We start from the raw sequence: 15,970 nt of genomic DNA, 5'->3' as shown, positions 1-15,970 counted from the left end.
GCAAAGATTGAAGTCCAGGGTGCCCTCTTCCCTTTGGAGAAGCTCAGGAGGCTATGTTTGGATATAATTAAGGGAGGATTTCTTTTTGTTTGATTGTAGATATGTTCTTTAATTTTATTCCTTGTTTTTTACTCCAATGGCTCTTAAAAAACTTTACCATAAGGTGTTTTTCGCATTTGAGCAATAATACGAGATCTCATGTGCGAATTTTCATAATATAATGTAGCTAGTTTAGTTTTGTGTATTGCTGACCACAGGCAATGCAAGCAAATCCAAAATAAGCCAATTCAAGACCACCTCAGCAATATCCAATTTCCCCTAGCTTGTAAATTGGCTGGACTGACCTTTACCTCAACTCAATTAGACTCTGTTTAGTTATTTAACCTTGTGAGTTAACTTTGAGGAAAAAAGAAATATTGGATGGAGATTAATTAATAAAATTTTTTAACCATCTTGCTTGACTTCCCATGTTGATGTCGTATCATTCCATGGGTTCTGTTGGCAATTTCTACGATGGAATCGAAAAGAAAGGGGTAGTGATATTACTTTTTTTTTTTTTTTTTTAGCCTCGCTGGACTCCACTTAGGAACTAATATTCTGTGGTCAAATATTAAATAATCTGATCTTAATTGATGCACCTTAATCTAACTCAACCAAAAGGTTCTCAAATTTGGGGGTTTCATCGTCACCAATCATTTTATTATTATTATATTTTCTTCTTAGTTTGAATATCAGAACTACAATTCATAGGTTGAATGTTCAGCTAAGGTCGCGTAAATTCTTTACCAATTGTTAAATGTTATGTGCCATTATCTTTCTAGATTATCTTGTTGTCAATCCTACTTTCAATCACGTCACATATAATATTTTTTTTTAAGTCCTTCCCTACAAATCTAAGTTTCTCTTTCTCATTTTTGTTTCTTTTTAATTAGGACTCATCAAAATTAGAGTTAGAATGGGATCGAATTCAATACCCAATCTATCAACCTAGCTAGTTGGTATCATCAAAATATTAAAAAAAAAAAATTATAATTCTGTCATGATCCCAATAATCTAATCCAAAGAGCTAGGAAGATCACATCGAAAAGTTACGCTCCTGACAATCCGAATATCTATCTGGAAGGGGTAAAATAAAACAGATCAAACTTTTGGTATTATTTTATATATAAAGTAATTATCGGAGCACTTGAATCCATCACAATTGCATTTATTGGTACCATTTATATTGGTCTTTATTTCAGCAGCTTCCCTTCTTGTTCCCTGTTTCAAAACCAAAGGATAATCCGTTGTCTTATCTTGTTCCGCCCTTCTTCTGCCACAAAATATCTCACTCCGGTTTATACCATGCCACAAAATCCACGGTGTATTACCCCATTCCCCTCCGGAGCACCACAACGAAACCTACGTGTCAACCCTCGAGTCGTCTAGCCGCCATGCAGACCAGCCGATTTCTTAATATCCCCCGCGAGACATGTTACCCGGGTCCGGCTTCTAAGTCGGTTTTCTCATCCCGGGGACCACCTGGCAAAAGGGGCCCGCACGGGAGTCCCCAAGCGAGAAATAGTGCGTGCGAGCAAGCGAGCGAGCGAGAGACGATGGAAGAAACCCTTCCCGAAATCCGAATCCCTCCTGCTCGCCCTCTCGATTCCTTCACCGAGACCGAGTTGCTGGCGGCGGAGCTGCTCGTCCAACTCAGCGAGAGCAGCGGGGGCGACTCGTCGTCGTCCTTCTCGTCGTCGACTTCTCCTCGATCCGTCAACGCGCGGCCTCCGCCGATGGCGATGGTGGCGGAGGACGACCGCGACGTCGTGGTGGGGGAGGAGGAGGATGACGAGATTGGTGGGGCCCCGCGGCGCCGGAGGCCTAGGTATCGCCTCCTCGCCGATCTCTACGCGGTCACGGCACCGATCGGCAGCGTCGAGAAGCGGCGTGGAGGAGAGCGTCAGCGTGGCGAGAAGAAGATGAAAGGAGGGAAGTAGAAAGTTGGAAGACAGTAGCTTCGTTGTATCTCTTATTCCCTCTAATTTTAGTTTGTATGAGAGTTGATGGTGTAATTTATCAACTCATCCCTGTAGATTTTAAGCGGAAACGTATCTATTCTCATCGATCGGATGTTATTTGTGTGATATAAGTTTGGTTTGTGTGTTTTAGAGATGTCAGCTTTGGTGTTTGTTTCTCTTCTTATGCATGCGTGGACGTCTGATGGTGCATGTGATGTAGTAGTCATGCAAATCTGAGAATTTTCAGAAAGAGAGAGAGAGAGAGAGTAATAATCTAAACTGATGGAAATGATAAGACTGAGATCAATTTATTGCATTTGATGCTCCATTTTTCTCAACAATAAACCATGGACACCATTTCTACAATCAGATAATTGCCCTTGTTTTAAATGCAAGAATAGATCAGTAGCAATATATTAATAGAGGTTAGAATGATATATATGTTAGTTTAATGAAATGATCAATTTCTTTATAGTAGAAAGTTCTTTATTTCCATTTTTGATGCACTCCCAGGGGCTCTCTTTAATTGTTGAGTGAGATCAACTAGCTTCCTGGAAATTTCCGGAATAGAGCTTCCTGGAATTTTCCTGAGAGCGTCTCTTTATTGTTGGTAATTAATGGCTACCATGGTTTATCGAGAGTACGAAGTGTATGTAATTCCATGGTCCTATTGGTTTTTCAAAATTTTCATGCAGATGGATGCAAAAGAAATAACGTGTCGCATTAACTTTGAAGAGCTCTTAGTTTCTGTACCAAAAAAAGGGCTCTTAGTTTTCACAAGGCAAACACAAAATATTGTTTCCCAATAAAGATTACTGCAAGAGCCTTGATTTCACATGATGTACGTATAGAGAACTATTAGTTTGAATAAAATGCCCGTTATGTAAGCCATCCTTGTTGCAAATTGGATATTTTCCATCCAGGAGATCATCAAATGAGCGACAGTTTCGAGCAAAATGTCCCTAATGCCTTCTTTTTCTTTCAAGTGATTTTCTTTTTTGGGGGGTAAATTAATGAAGCCTTTAGTCGATCTCATAATTGATCTTTTAGGAAAGAAGTACGCTAGCCTGGTGAAGGAAATTTTCAGATACTCTCTCAATATATTAGTATAGGAACTCCAATGCATAGGGCAGTTGCAGATTGGAGCATATTTAGCATGCCAAGGAGCGCCAGTATTTGCTTCTTAAGGAATATACATAACTCAAACTTATAAGTCTCTCTTGTGATATTCTTTGATACAATTTAAGGTGCATTCTTTTCTCCCAACTGAATTGCTAATTAATTGAACAAAAACAGTGAACTTAAGGAAGCTGTTAAATTGAAAATCTGGTAATTAAATTGATTATATCATAAATATCATTCCTCTAAATATAGTGACCAATCTAGAATTTTACTTGACAGGAGGCAACTAGAGTAGTAGCAAGACTTTATTCAAATTACTATGGCTTATTTGTATAAACATGACCATCTGAAGAGAAGTAATTGACCAAGTATGTGAAACCACAAAAAGCGTCTGAAATATATAGTGTCGTACACCAGTCATCAACCTCCTCAGTGATTAGCCCAAAGAATACTGATTTTATGCATTCATTTTTTTTGATATAGGTCGTAGTACTGAAGTACAAAGATTATAACTACACTCCAAAAAGGTGTGGTTGGATAGGGATTTTTTAGAAAAAAATGACTTGGTTATGAACTAAGATGGCAAAGATGACTGGTTCAGCATGGCTACCTAAAACTAAGGTACGAGACATCCAAAACTGCCTCCATGTTTAGTTGGCTTCCCTTAGTTATTAATAAGAAAAGCAAAAGAGAAACTAGTGCCAAATAGGGGAAAAAAAAAAGAAAGAGAAAGAAAGAAATCCATTTATTTCTTACATAATTATATTATTCTTAGCATAATGACTGATAATCAGTAATAATCACACATTTATGAGAGGCAAAGAGTGGAGGTTAGAGACTAAAATATTATGTATAAAAAGATTCCTCCCCGATTTTTAAGGTGGCAAAAACAATTCATGGCAGAATTTTATGTGTGTCTGTCTCCACTAGTACGTCATCTAAGGTGATGCAATGAAGCACCCTGTCAAAATATGTCTTTGAGTAAATTTGACCCGAGTTTACAAGATCACATCTACAAAAATAGAAAGAAAAATAATGACAGAAAAAGAAGAGGGGTATAAGAATTTTGTTAGGCAAGAAAGAGGTCATGAACTCTAAGGTTTTACTGACTTTAATCTCGCAAAAAGGTGTTGCTATCCAGTTGTGCCGTGTCCAAAGGACTTTAACTGTCTTTAGGCCCTTTCAGCAAAGGTTAATTTTGGTGGCTCTCTGTTCAAGAATATGGAAGACGTGGGAGAGTGCATCTAATTACGTATTGTGGAATCTCCCGACAGTTGACTGAAAACCCCTACAGAACAAGAATAATGGTTGACAGACATATGGTAGGATGATTTTGATAGTTTAGTAGAAGTATTAGTAAGATGATTTTGATAGTTTAGTAGAATAAATAGTGACAAGTTCCACAGGTTTGTAAACAATTGTTTAAACAGTTGTTTTAGGCTGAAGAATTAAACGGAACCAGTAAATATAGAAAGATAACTAAAGTTTTACATAAGAACAGTAATGTTCTTTTTTCATTTTAAGAGACGTTATCATTCTTCTTTTAAGAGCAGATGAAGGCGATCTTCCTGCTGATGGTCATATATCATGTCAGAATGGATTACTAGATTGTGGAATATGCGAGACGATGAAGGACGGATGGCAAGTCCTTTAACCCCTCTTCTCTTGCACTTCTCATTAACTCCATGGGGGGGTGGGGGGGAGAGAGAGAGAAGTATTTTGACATATCTGAGGGTAACCGATCCATATAATTCTAGTTATCACAACCCGCAATGGTAAAGACTGAATGTTTTGGGGAGAAGTTTAAGGCCGGGTACGTGTGAGAGCCATTCTTTATGTTTGGGGGCAGAACCCTTTTGCTTATATCTCATGTTTTACAGAAAAAAAAAAAAAAATGTTAAATCTTTGAGCTTCACGCCCCAAATTAATATGGCCCCAATATTGATATGGTATTTGGTTTCGGTAGAACGATACACCTGCCTCGCCTGTCACCCACCTATCCTTTCATGTATTACACCCTGTTACAGGAGATAGGAGGTTAGCACAAAATGAAGCAAGGTTTCTAGTTTCGACATCAAAGCTTTCATTTATATTCTCAATCGAGATAGATAAGATTCTTATCAATTGTATTTATGACAACATTTTATGATCACATCCCTTTTGAATCTTCTGGACTCCGACTCTATATACGCAGCACATTTTGCACCTCAAATAGCTATGCAAGTTCGGGCAGCTGTCACGTCACGTTCATCTTAAAAAAGAGAGCTCATGCACGGTTCCCACGCCTTGAGAATTTTGCACTCCAATGCGTCGATTTTTGTTAAATGATGTGACTGCCATCCAAAGAAATAAAACTCGCTATGTGAAAAACATGCACCCCAAAGAATCCGGACTCATACTCATTAATTATACTTGACCAGAAAGGAATCCAACTTGGGTGCCGATTGGAACCTTATTTCTATACAAAATCAGAAAAAAAATATCCATCACAATTGTGGTACCATATCAAATTTATAATAAATAAAAAAAAATATTTTATTAATTTTAATAAATAATATTTTATATTATTTTTTTTATATTTTATTTTTTTTAATTATTAATTGATTTGCTACAACAGTAAAATGATATCATCGTTGCAATGAAAATTTACTCCAAAATCAGTAGATAGCATGTTAACACGTTTGCAGATCTCAACATATCCGACGCCTGAACATTCTTACTTCCGGAAAGCAACCTGTACCATTTGCACCACCTTGCTGACCATTCGCTTGTCCCCTCTAACGCTATAATTTTGACGGCGACAAAAAAAAAAAAGGAAAAGAAAAGAAAAAAAGATACCAAGTGAGAGAGAGAAAGGAGGATGGAGAGCCTTCGCGGAACTCGAGTTCCTCATCCGCACTATTACTTCACCGCCGCGGAGTTGGCGGCGGCGGAGCAGCTCGTCCAGCTGAGTCAAAGCAGCGGCGACTCGGCTCTCCGGCGGAACTTCTTGTCGTCGTCCTCCTCCTCCTCCTCTTCTTCTTCTCCTCGATCCGTTAACACGCGGCCTCCGCCGGCGGATATGGTGGCGGAGACCGACGAGGAGGAGGAGGAGATTGGTGGGTCCACGCGGCGGAGGCGCCGGCGGTACCGCCGGATCGATGATGTCTATGCGGCCACGGCTCCCATCGCTGGTGGTGGTTGCGTCGAGAAGCGGCGAAGAATGTGGAAGAGAAATAGTTGGAAACGGGTTTTCGATGTAAATTTTTCTACTTTCGGGGTATGGGCGAGTTGCGCGCGTCCCTTCTCTGGGCGAGTGAAAAGATAATATGGAATTAATAAATCTTGTGGATAAATAATTTCCAGCTAGGAAAAAAAAATATATTTTGATTGGACAATGTGAGGATTCAACTTGGAGCAAAATTACTGGTTTTAGTCCTTCGTCCGGAACTATGGATTTAATATCTGGGATTTATTTTGTAATGCATACACATGGTTACCCATATTTATGGATGGTATTATCTTCTTCTATTTTTTTGAAAAAAAAAATAGAAAAAAAAACCCATCATATTATAGTTATTTAAATATATTTTTTTAAAAAAAATGATAAACAATCCAACAGCTGAATCCTAAAAATCATGGAATGACCATCCGAGCAACCGCTAGTTTACCATGGCCCATGGTATTATGATTTGATTTCAAATATTGTGGTACATGAGGGAGAGAGGGGTCTCTGTCTAGAAATCTATATCTGATAATATATATTATTTTTTTTACTAAAAAAATATATTTTATTAGTCTAAACTTTAAATAAGTCTTGATGTAAAGGTTGCTTCATTTTGATTTGTAGATTTGAAATACAGAAACACAAAAGCAATGCTGGATATATTTGATCCTCCTTAAACACCGCAATAATAAAAATCTAATATTATAGCTAGCCATTTTTTTTCTAAAATTTATTATTATTATTATTTTGCCCTTTTCAACTCATCTTAATAGTATAGAGATAATTGTTTAACTCTAATGTAAGTCTTTCGAGATAAAAGTTTCGAATAAGACTGCGGTCATTCGGAGACCACAATGACAAGAATCTGGATCAACTTTTCTTTATTCTAAAATTTAGTATTTTTCTTCTCTCTCACAACTCATCATAGAGATTCCTGTTTGATTGTAAGGCAAGTTCGAGGTAAAAATACTCAATTCATCTTTCATTGCCTGCATACAATTTGTTTTATGTTTCTTGTCTCCATCAAAGCTTTCACTTGTTCGATGTGCCTGTCTAGCTTCTCCTGGAAACTTCCAGAACCATATCCCAGAATCCCTGCACAAACGTCTCAGCCAACAAAATAGTTTGAGTAGACGCGATTCCATTATCTGTTAAGGTATCCAACTGAAGGCCGGATTAAAAAAAAAAAAAAAAGAAAAAAGCCATCATGATATATGATTCACTTCATTTCCTGAAATCTCTAAAAGCCCACGGTAAAAGAAACCAGGGACAGCAAAAAAAACTGGGAATTGGTAAAAAAGGCTGCTGCTTCATAAATCCAATGGAAGAATTAAATCATACATAATAAGTCATTCTACAATTACATGATGTGACAAAATATCTCATTCTAATATATTTTTCTTACAACTTTGCCACAAGCTTATATGGTCGAATCTAGGAAAGTTGGTAAGGCAGAAAGGCACAAATAAGAAAAGGGGTAGTGATTTTGACAGCCGAAAAGGAAAAAACGTAACACACGTTTCACTGATGCAACTGATTTTGAGCCTAAAGCTCACAAATAAAATGTTCTTAAGTAGTTGCAGCCGACCCAAAGGACTTGACGATGCTGCTGACTCTTTGAGCGAAGGCTTTGGATGTGATCTTCTTCCCTGGAACATGGAAGGGGTTGGAGACAGCATCTACATATGCAGCATGAAACCTCCGAAAAAACTGAGCAACCATAAAGATCAGAATTAATGATTGTAACATCAATATCTGGTGGTGAATTCAAAAGCCTTGTTCTCAATTATTTAGAGACTGATTGAAGCATAAAAATGGAGGCTGTAATCACTAGAATAGTTGTACAACTGATAATAACTGTTCAAAAGCTTTCTAAAGACACAATTAGTATCCCATCAAAACGTAGCACCTACACCATTTTATACCAAAAGTACCAGTACATTTTTGCTGGAAATTTAGGTCCCTGTGGGTGCCGATAGCTTGATGGAATGGTATACATGTTTAGGGTCACTGCCACCATATTTAAGGACTGTTGGGAAAAAATAATGGAAATTAGTTGATAATTTGACAAGGAAATAGAGACAATCTTGCTTCTGTCCAAAAGCAAAAAACATATTAGCAGAACCTGTAACACAGGCCGTCACTGTGGAGGCTTTACAAATTTTAATAACCAAAAAGAAAGGGCAGTATCGCCTATGAATACAACCAAAGCCTTCTCTTATTTTAGTTTAGGGGTGAGTTTGACATCATAGGCAGATAAATCTGGACTGATTTCACTACTTGGTCACCTTTTAATGACAATCATCAAAAGTTAGCCCCCACTCTTTTGCGTACCATAGTTAATTTTCAAGTGATGTATTAAAGAATACATGGCCTTCGAGATTGTAATCTGAATTCAAGGTGACGTTACCAACACAAGGCAGCAGTCTAGATGTAAATAATTAAGTAAAAAAAAACATTTAGATTTATATAATAGAGAGTGGTTCATTCAAATATATTTCCCCACCAGACACAGGTTTTTCTCATCCTAAATTCTGTGCCAATGCTCTGCTCACCAGCCTTCTTGCATTCTAGCTTCAAACATATCAAAAAAAGCTTCTATCTCTAAAATTAGAACTACACGGTCTGGTTTTTAAGTTTTGGAAACGTCTGCTTTATCAGCAACAGTAGTACTTACTTCAAATAGCAATGGAAACAATTCCAGCCAACAGGGATGGCATTTAAGAAGTATGGAATAAGGTAACTTCATCACAAAATTATTTTTGTACAGTCCAATCATGGCAAGAATAGGGATTTGGTGTTCTTGAGTAATGGTAATACAAATAGGGCCCTTTTTCTTAGTAAACTCATGTTTTAAGTGAAAACATAGAGTGTTTGAGTTCAAAATGAAAGAAAACTAATGAGCATAGCAAGGCTTTTGGGCCTTTATCCAAAATTTTCTGCCTCTCACTGAAGATCTTGGCTTTTACACTACTAAGATTTCTTGTGTGCAGCCTTGAGGCTTTTTTCCTATTTTGTTAAGAACAAGAATAGCGTCATTCAGCAATAGAATAATCAGAAGAAAATTGTCCAAATAACAAGTATTGAATTCTTAGGCTGAATAAGTTTCCAGCAAAGCAGATACACGCTAGTCGCTTTCTTAAAATTGTACTAACATTCTTTTACTGTTTATGCATTTTGCACCGACCAACATGGTTTTGCATTTCATTTATTTCAAACTAAGCCATATATATATATATATAGGCCTAGGTTTGATTTTCTCATAGTTGCTGCAGATCTGTACTGCAACCATTCAGTAAACAGGACTATAATACTGGATCAGCTGAGTGAAATCACCCCCATGGAGCAGGTATGTATTGATACCCATTTTTGTCTCATATATTGTACAACATTTTTTTTCTTTTGATGTATTTTCACTTTATGCAATTCACATTCATTGACTCGGTCACTGGGTTTGATATGTTTCACACAATCATCGACATATGTTTCAGTTTCTTAAATGATGAAAAGAAGAATCAAAATCATGTGCAATTCCTTCATAATCCATTAGGTTATAGGCAGGGTTTGATTTGTTTGCAATAGCAGCAGATCTATATTACTATTTTCAGTAAAGAAAAATAATAGTGGTAGTACGCCAGTAGTAGTAGAAGAGGAAGAGACAGACGCAGCCGCCAAAAGACCAGCAAAGCATGTATTTTGCTTCCTTTCATCTGTTTCATTGTTACTCCTAACAATAGCTAATATTAAATTTTCAATTCCATAATGTTGCCTCATGGCATTTTGTATTGCATCTAGGGGTGCCTACCACTAACCCAACCTGGACCTGCCCTGAATAACCAGACCATCGGCTTCACCATTTGAGTATGGATGAACCAATCCCAACCCACTAGTGGATTGGGCTGGGTTTAGGTCAGGGGCTCTTAACCTGTTGGGTCATGGGACGGTTATACATATGTGCATGTATATAGAAAATTATATAACGTATGAATCATTGGGCAGAATGTAAACCATTGTGCAATGATAAGGTTGCTCCACAATGACCTGAAGGTTATGGATTCGAAATATGAAAATAATCTCTTGGCAGGCAGAGATAAGGCTGCTTACACCTGATGCTTCCCAGACCATGCAATGGCAAGAACCTCATGTACTAGGCCTCCATTTTGTATGAGCCATTGGGCCATTGATCCAATAGCTTGCTAAAAGGAGAGATAAGTTATGGAATAAATGGTCTAACAACCATGAAAAATAGTCCACCCATTTAATATAAAATCCAAAACTAAATGTGCTTGGGCCTTAAGCAGGTCGATAGGTCAGTTGCAGGTTGTTGGGGTTGATTGCAGGCTGGGGTCACGTTAGGCATTCCTGAGCCCTTGGTAGGTTGGGTTAGGTTTGGGTTAGGCCATTTGGGCTTTGATATATGAGTTCAACCCGACCCGACCCACTGATTACCACCCCTAATTTCATCATAAGTTTGATAATATGCAACATAATAACATCTAAAACATGCTTTTGGATTAAGAAAGCAAGAAACTAAACAATGGTGATTCATGAAAAAATTGCACCCCCACAGTATGCGTCCTAAATAGTAAGCGAATCTATGATAAACAAAATTTACTACAGAATTTGATCGTCTGATTTGTTTAAGTGTTTAGGTGGTACTTATATTTTTTTAATGTTGTCAACCTGTTTAAAATACATAATGAATTACATAACGTATGCATAGATTTTCTGTTTCCTTAAAGTATATGCACATAAGTTTAATAACTAAAACGAAACACTTGTAGCAAAATTTTCGCTTCACCACTAGATTAGGGCAATGCCCATCATGTTTCACTTACATCAACTCAAGATTATACTTGAAAAAAGCTGTTCTTTATTTCTTAATGATAACCAATTGGAAGGGGAGCTCTTTTTGGTCATCCTGCAATATGTACTTGATAGAATGTGATGTTCCATACTTGATCTAAAGCTCTCACCTTGAAATACTTAGTAATAACATTCTTAAGTGCCATATGATGGCTTGGCACTTGCAGAATGTGTTGTCCTATGCCGTGGCATGCTAGTGCTTGGCATGCACTAGCATGCATGGGTACAAGTTCCCCCTGACCTGCAGGGAGTTGGGCATGCAGCCAAAACACATTTCATTCTAACACTACCAAGATATGCAATGTAGGCGCACAGCCATGCACTAGCATGCATGGGTACAAGTTCCCCCTGACCTGCAGGGAGTTGGGCATGCAGCCAAAACACATTTCATTCTAACACTACCAAGATATGCAATGTAGGCGCACAGGCTGGAACACCAATCCCTTGTGTGGTCACCATTCAGATAATCTTGCTACTCATATCAGGAAGTTGAAATTATTTATATCAATTAAAAAATATGTTACATATAAATGCAATTGTTATGATTTTGTAAGATGAAAGAATGAAGATAGCACCTATCCGAATTTTTGTGACTCATGAAAGCCAAAGAGACTAAGCAATGAAATTGTAATGGTGATACCCTAAGATCAAACTATCAATGGTGAGTCTACATTCATGTGAAGCCCTTCCATCAAATTTAATCAACTAAATGTAGAGTAAAAAATGCAGATCTAGTAAGAAATAAATATAATTTGTAGGAAACTTACAGTTCTTACATCTGCATCTTTGACATCTAGATCCGTAGTCACCATGATGAATTTGACCTTTGTATTAGTCAGATACCCATACCTGCAAAGGGTACAATGCTCTAAGAACACAGTATCCGCATATCAGACCCAACAAAGAAGTGACTCCAATAGACTTACACTTTGTAATTCTCTGTTGGATACAGAAGACCAAGAAATGCCTCATTTAAAGTAGGTCCACTTTTCTTAGGATTATTTACTGTCACAGAAAAGGAACATATGAGGCAGAAAGCTACAAATAACTTTATATTATCTTGAGTAATATATTTAAGCAGTTATTTCCTGTTACAACCATAAAACCAATACCAAATGGTTGGGATAATAACTGCAGTTAAAGTTGTAATGCAATCAATAACCACAAAACTCCCAAAAAATACTTACATAATCTACGAGATGAACATCCCCAAAAAGACAATTCAGGAAAAAGGTGACACTGATATTGATAACAAAATTTTATTGAACAAACTAGTTGCAACAAATTCGCTTCGTGTGGGCTTGCATTAGTGATAGGATATATGATAGTATCAGCAACATCCCTTGAAAGAGAAATGACATCTAATAGCAAAGTAGGGAAATACTGATAGTTAGATGAGCGCAGATCCTCTGCAGTGCACCTCAGCATGTGGTGCACCGCGCTGCTGTCCATCGTGCGATGGACGGCCAGCAAACAACATGTGCGCCGTGCATACACGCAGCCTGCGTTGTTTGCTGGCAGTCCATCGTGCTATGGACGGCCAGCACGATGCACCGCATGCTGCGGTGCATCATGCACAACCCATAGGAGTCGGGTTCTAGTTAGAAACAGAAAAAAAAAAATTTGAGAGCAGTAGGAGAATAATGGAGAAAAGCACAATGATCAGGGTGCATTGGTGTTCCACAACCTTGAAAACATTACAGATTAATTGGTGTAAACCACTCCTGGAACTCTTCCAAACAAGAAAGACATGAGTTGCTAAAAATGCACTGGGGATAAAGGACTGAAGTAGAGAAAATTCCTTTGCCCTCCACTCTCATGCGGTAACCCTTTTAATTTGAAGAACAAGTCCAGCATAATCTTTATTTTTGGGATCCGAAAGCCATTCCAACTTTGGTGGTGACTTCTGTCACTGTTTTACCAATCCAACTTGATTTTACAGACATAATTTGTAACTGTGACTATGCATAAACTACCTTACAGAAAACATGCAAGGGAAAAGAAGGGGTAAAAAGATACTCAAGCTCAGTGATCAATGGGTCCTTAACCGGGCATGCACTAAAAGATCATTTTCTTGGCTTGGTGTAATAAAAGCACTTAAACCTTGGCACTTCAATTCCACATATCTAAAAATGCCAAGACTTTGGCTCAACAGATACTTCATAGTATGACATAACAATATTTGACCTTTATTTTGCCATGTAATGATGACATCACTGAATTGTGTGGACCACTTGATACTTCTCACAAAATGTCATGTCCTATATCTCAAAAAAAATTTAATGGTCCTTTAAAAGCCAAGAGGCTGAATGGTCAAAGCTTTGGTTATTTCTCTTGTAACTCCAGTTTTACATATTTTATTGTCAATTTTGTATTTTCTGGCAAACACATTGATTATCATTAATGAATTAATTTCAGTTATTTACATAACTGAAAAATAATTTTTTTAACCGATCTAGAAAATAAGTTTTGTTTAGATACAAACAATTAACCTCTTAACTTTTGCAACTTACTCAAAGATAAAGAAATCAAGATCGGATATTTTCTCTATGTCCCTTCTGGATGAACTATTTGCAGCATTTGTTTCATCTGTCAGAACCTAGCTAAGAGATTATGCATATATAGATATGTTTGTTATGAAATATCCAACTTTCAATTATTTTTAAATCATTTAATCTTCTGAAGACATCTAGATAGTTTCCTTTCCATGATGCAATAACATCTATACTCATCAAAAATTGGGCTTTGTGTTTGAGACTTAACTCATGCATCATAATAGAGTTGGATTTATGTTCCAGATTTTGAGTACCGCATGCTATATGCAGATAACAGGCTTCACAATCAACAAAATTATTAAAATTCCATGACTGTAAGGCACCAGTATCCCTTGTATACTAGTTAAAAATACTTTTCGGTAAATCTCCACTCCACATCAGAAAACACATAAAAAATTGGGAACATCTTAAATGGTCTATGCATAAAGGCATGCATCTCTAGGGAGTCCAGCAAGATGCGTCGTACCAGTCTTACAAAATAGAGAAAGGAATGTAGTAACCGGAAAAAAAAACCTGGAATCTTGCCAAAACACTTCGTACAAGAAGTGTCAGTTCAGTGACCCACAAACAGAAGGAAAACATGTCTCCATTTTGCAATCTATGATGGCAAATCTGACACCTATATCAAGGTTCCCTAGACAACATTTTTGTCCAATTATATACATATTTGAAAATAAGGAGCTAGAAAAAACAAGAAATAATAACCATTCAGGTATCACAATATGGTAACTGGTACGGCACAAAATAAAACATATCAACATAATCAAGAAAGGAGTCAATGTAATGCTTATCTTACTATGCTCCAACTTACAATACCTAAACCCATTAATAGATAATTGTAACAATGAGTAACCTAAGTATGCAGCAAAAAAACAATGGCCAATTACTTTGAACATCGAGAAACTCCTTCAGTTTGGTTTGCCACAGGCACATACACAAGCATATTGCTATCATCAATGATTTAAGATTCACAAAATTAAGCAAGGAACTGCACTGGCACAAAAAAGGTTCTGAAACTTATTAATGCAGAATATCAAAAAAAAAAAAAAAAAGAGGCGCCTGGAATCAAGAAAATAACTACCACAAATACAGTTTGCTAAAAAAAGGCTTTGATGTTGGTAGCCAAGATGACCAAAAGTTGGGTGTATGTAATTAAGCAATATAAGAGTGTTGAAAACTTCACTCAAGGATATGATAAATGTGTCTAACATCTAAAATAGATTATGATGCGCAAGGCTTTTCTTTGTCCCTCAAATGAAATAAAAACAAACAAGTAAAACTGAGGACATGTTAGATTACAGCATCGCCTCCTGTCTGTTAAAACTTAAAAATTGCTCTCTAATATTTCAAAACAAATACAATGATGCAGACTAAACGCTCCAGCATAATAATTAAACAATTTGATGTATGTGGCTTTAATCTACAGGGGGGAAAAGAAAACGCTAAATTATGAAGTTTTCAATATGTTGATTTGTAGAATTCCTGGAATACACACAGATCAAAACCATTCATCCAATAATTACTTAAAATTCCTACAGAAGCTTATAATTCTTCCATTTCGTTAATTATCTAAGGAATTCAGTCTCCCATGTACAAGGAGATTTAGCAATCATGACCATAAAATTTCAACATAGCAAATATTTTGCCAACTTCCCGTCTTCACAAAGAAATCTCCAGAATGTTTGCAACATAGAACGTAAAGAAGATCAAAGCAATGAAGGCAATAATATGCTCAATTTCAACACAAAAGAAAGGGTTTTTGATTCGATATAAGATAAATGGGGAAAGAGAGAGGACTTCGCTCGTCGATGACGTCCAGGGAGCAGTGGATGATGTGGTGAAGCTTGAGCGCGTCGTCGGCTTCCGTGAAGCTCTGCAGGTACAGCGGGTTGTTCTGCGCCACAGATCGGGGCCGTCAGATTGCGATCAGGGGAGTAGGGCAGGAGATGGGGAGTACGGACCTGGTGGCCCACGACGGCGACGCACACGATCATCTTCGTAGCGAACGCGGCGGCGGCCGGACGCCCTCGGAGTCGGAGTTCTGGAATCCACGCCTTCCCCTTCGTTCGGGGTCGAAACAGAGCGAGAAGCGAGTCAGCGACCCCGATCCCCACCGAGTACCGAGCTTCGCTACGGGCAGGACTTTGCTGCATGGGCCACCAGAGTGCATGGCATCTTTGACAAACGAAAATCTGACGCGTGTCAGAGATGTTGCTCTAGCC

The 15,970-nt window shown here is 37.7% G+C and overlaps 3 protein-coding genes across 4 annotated transcripts; 2 read left to right on the top strand and 1 right to left on the bottom strand.

Annotated features, from left to right (window-relative positions):
* Positions 1–1,532: 1,532 nt before the first annotated feature.
* On the top strand, positions 1,533–2,105 carry LOC105055119 (uncharacterized). The gene has a single exon (XM_010936841.3). The coding sequence runs from the start codon at positions 1,596–1,598 to the stop codon at positions 1,977–1,979; it is 384 nt and encodes a 127-aa protein (XP_010935143.1). The 5' UTR covers positions 1,533–1,595; the 3' UTR covers positions 1,980–2,105.
* Positions 2,106–5,952: 3,847 nt separating this feature from the next.
* On the top strand, positions 5,953–6,594 carry LOC114914701 (uncharacterized). The gene has a single exon (XM_029267785.2). It carries the CDS (start codon positions 5,983–5,985, stop codon positions 6,427–6,429), a length of 447 nt encoding a protein of 148 aa, XP_029123618.1. The 5' UTR covers positions 5,953–5,982; the 3' UTR covers positions 6,430–6,594.
* A 1,022-nt stretch (positions 6,595–7,616) lies between these two features.
* Positions 7,617–15,884, bottom strand: LOC105055121 (uncharacterized). Of its 2 annotated transcripts, none has more exons than XM_010936844.4 (5): positions 15,710–15,884; positions 15,546–15,642; positions 12,120–12,198; positions 11,970–12,042; positions 7,617–8,037 (listed from the first exon to the last, which is right to left on the bottom strand). In XM_010936844.4, the coding sequence occupies exons 1-5, from the start codon at positions 15,740–15,742 to the stop codon at positions 7,897–7,899; spliced, it is 423 nt and encodes a 140-aa protein (XP_010935146.3). In that variant the 5' UTR covers positions 15,743–15,884; the 3' UTR covers positions 7,617–7,896. The 2 variants fall into 2 exon arrangements, with proteins under 2 accessions (XP_010935146.3, XP_010935145.3); XM_010936843.4 differs by having other exon boundaries at positions 11,961–12,042; positions 15,710–15,882.
* Positions 15,885–15,970: the final 86 nt, after the last annotated feature.

The sequence above is a fragment of the Elaeis guineensis genome, chromosome 12 (genome assembly GCF_000442705.2).
Source record: "Elaeis guineensis isolate ETL-2024a chromosome 12, EG11, whole genome shotgun sequence".
Taxonomy (NCBI): domain Eukaryota; kingdom Viridiplantae; phylum Streptophyta; class Magnoliopsida; order Arecales; family Arecaceae; genus Elaeis; species Elaeis guineensis.
The sequence above is the reverse complement of the archived record's forward strand: the minus strand, read 5'-3'. Positions and strand labels throughout refer to the sequence as shown.

Excerpts from the sequence above, each read along its gene's own strand:
- LOC105055119 (XM_010936841.3), top strand. The coding sequence starts at position 1,596 with ATGGAAGAAACCCTTCCCGAAATCCGAATCCCTCCTGCTCGCCCTCTC.
- LOC114914701 (XM_029267785.2), top strand. The coding sequence starts at position 5,983 with ATGGAGAGCCTTCGCGGAACTCGAGTTCCTCATCCGCACTATTACTTC.
- LOC105055121 (XM_010936843.4), bottom strand. The coding sequence starts at position 15,742 with ATGATCGTGTGCGTCGCCGTCGTGGGCCACCAG. Across the intron at positions 12,199-15,545 it reads GGACGTCATCGACGAGCGAA|TAAATAATCCTAAGAAAAGT; the intron begins GTCCTCTCTCTT and ends TTTCTGTGACAG. Across the intron at positions 8,038-11,960 it reads AAGATGCAGATGTAAGAACT|TTTTTTCGGAGGTTTCATGC; the intron begins GTAAGTTTCCTA and ends ATGGTTGCTCAG.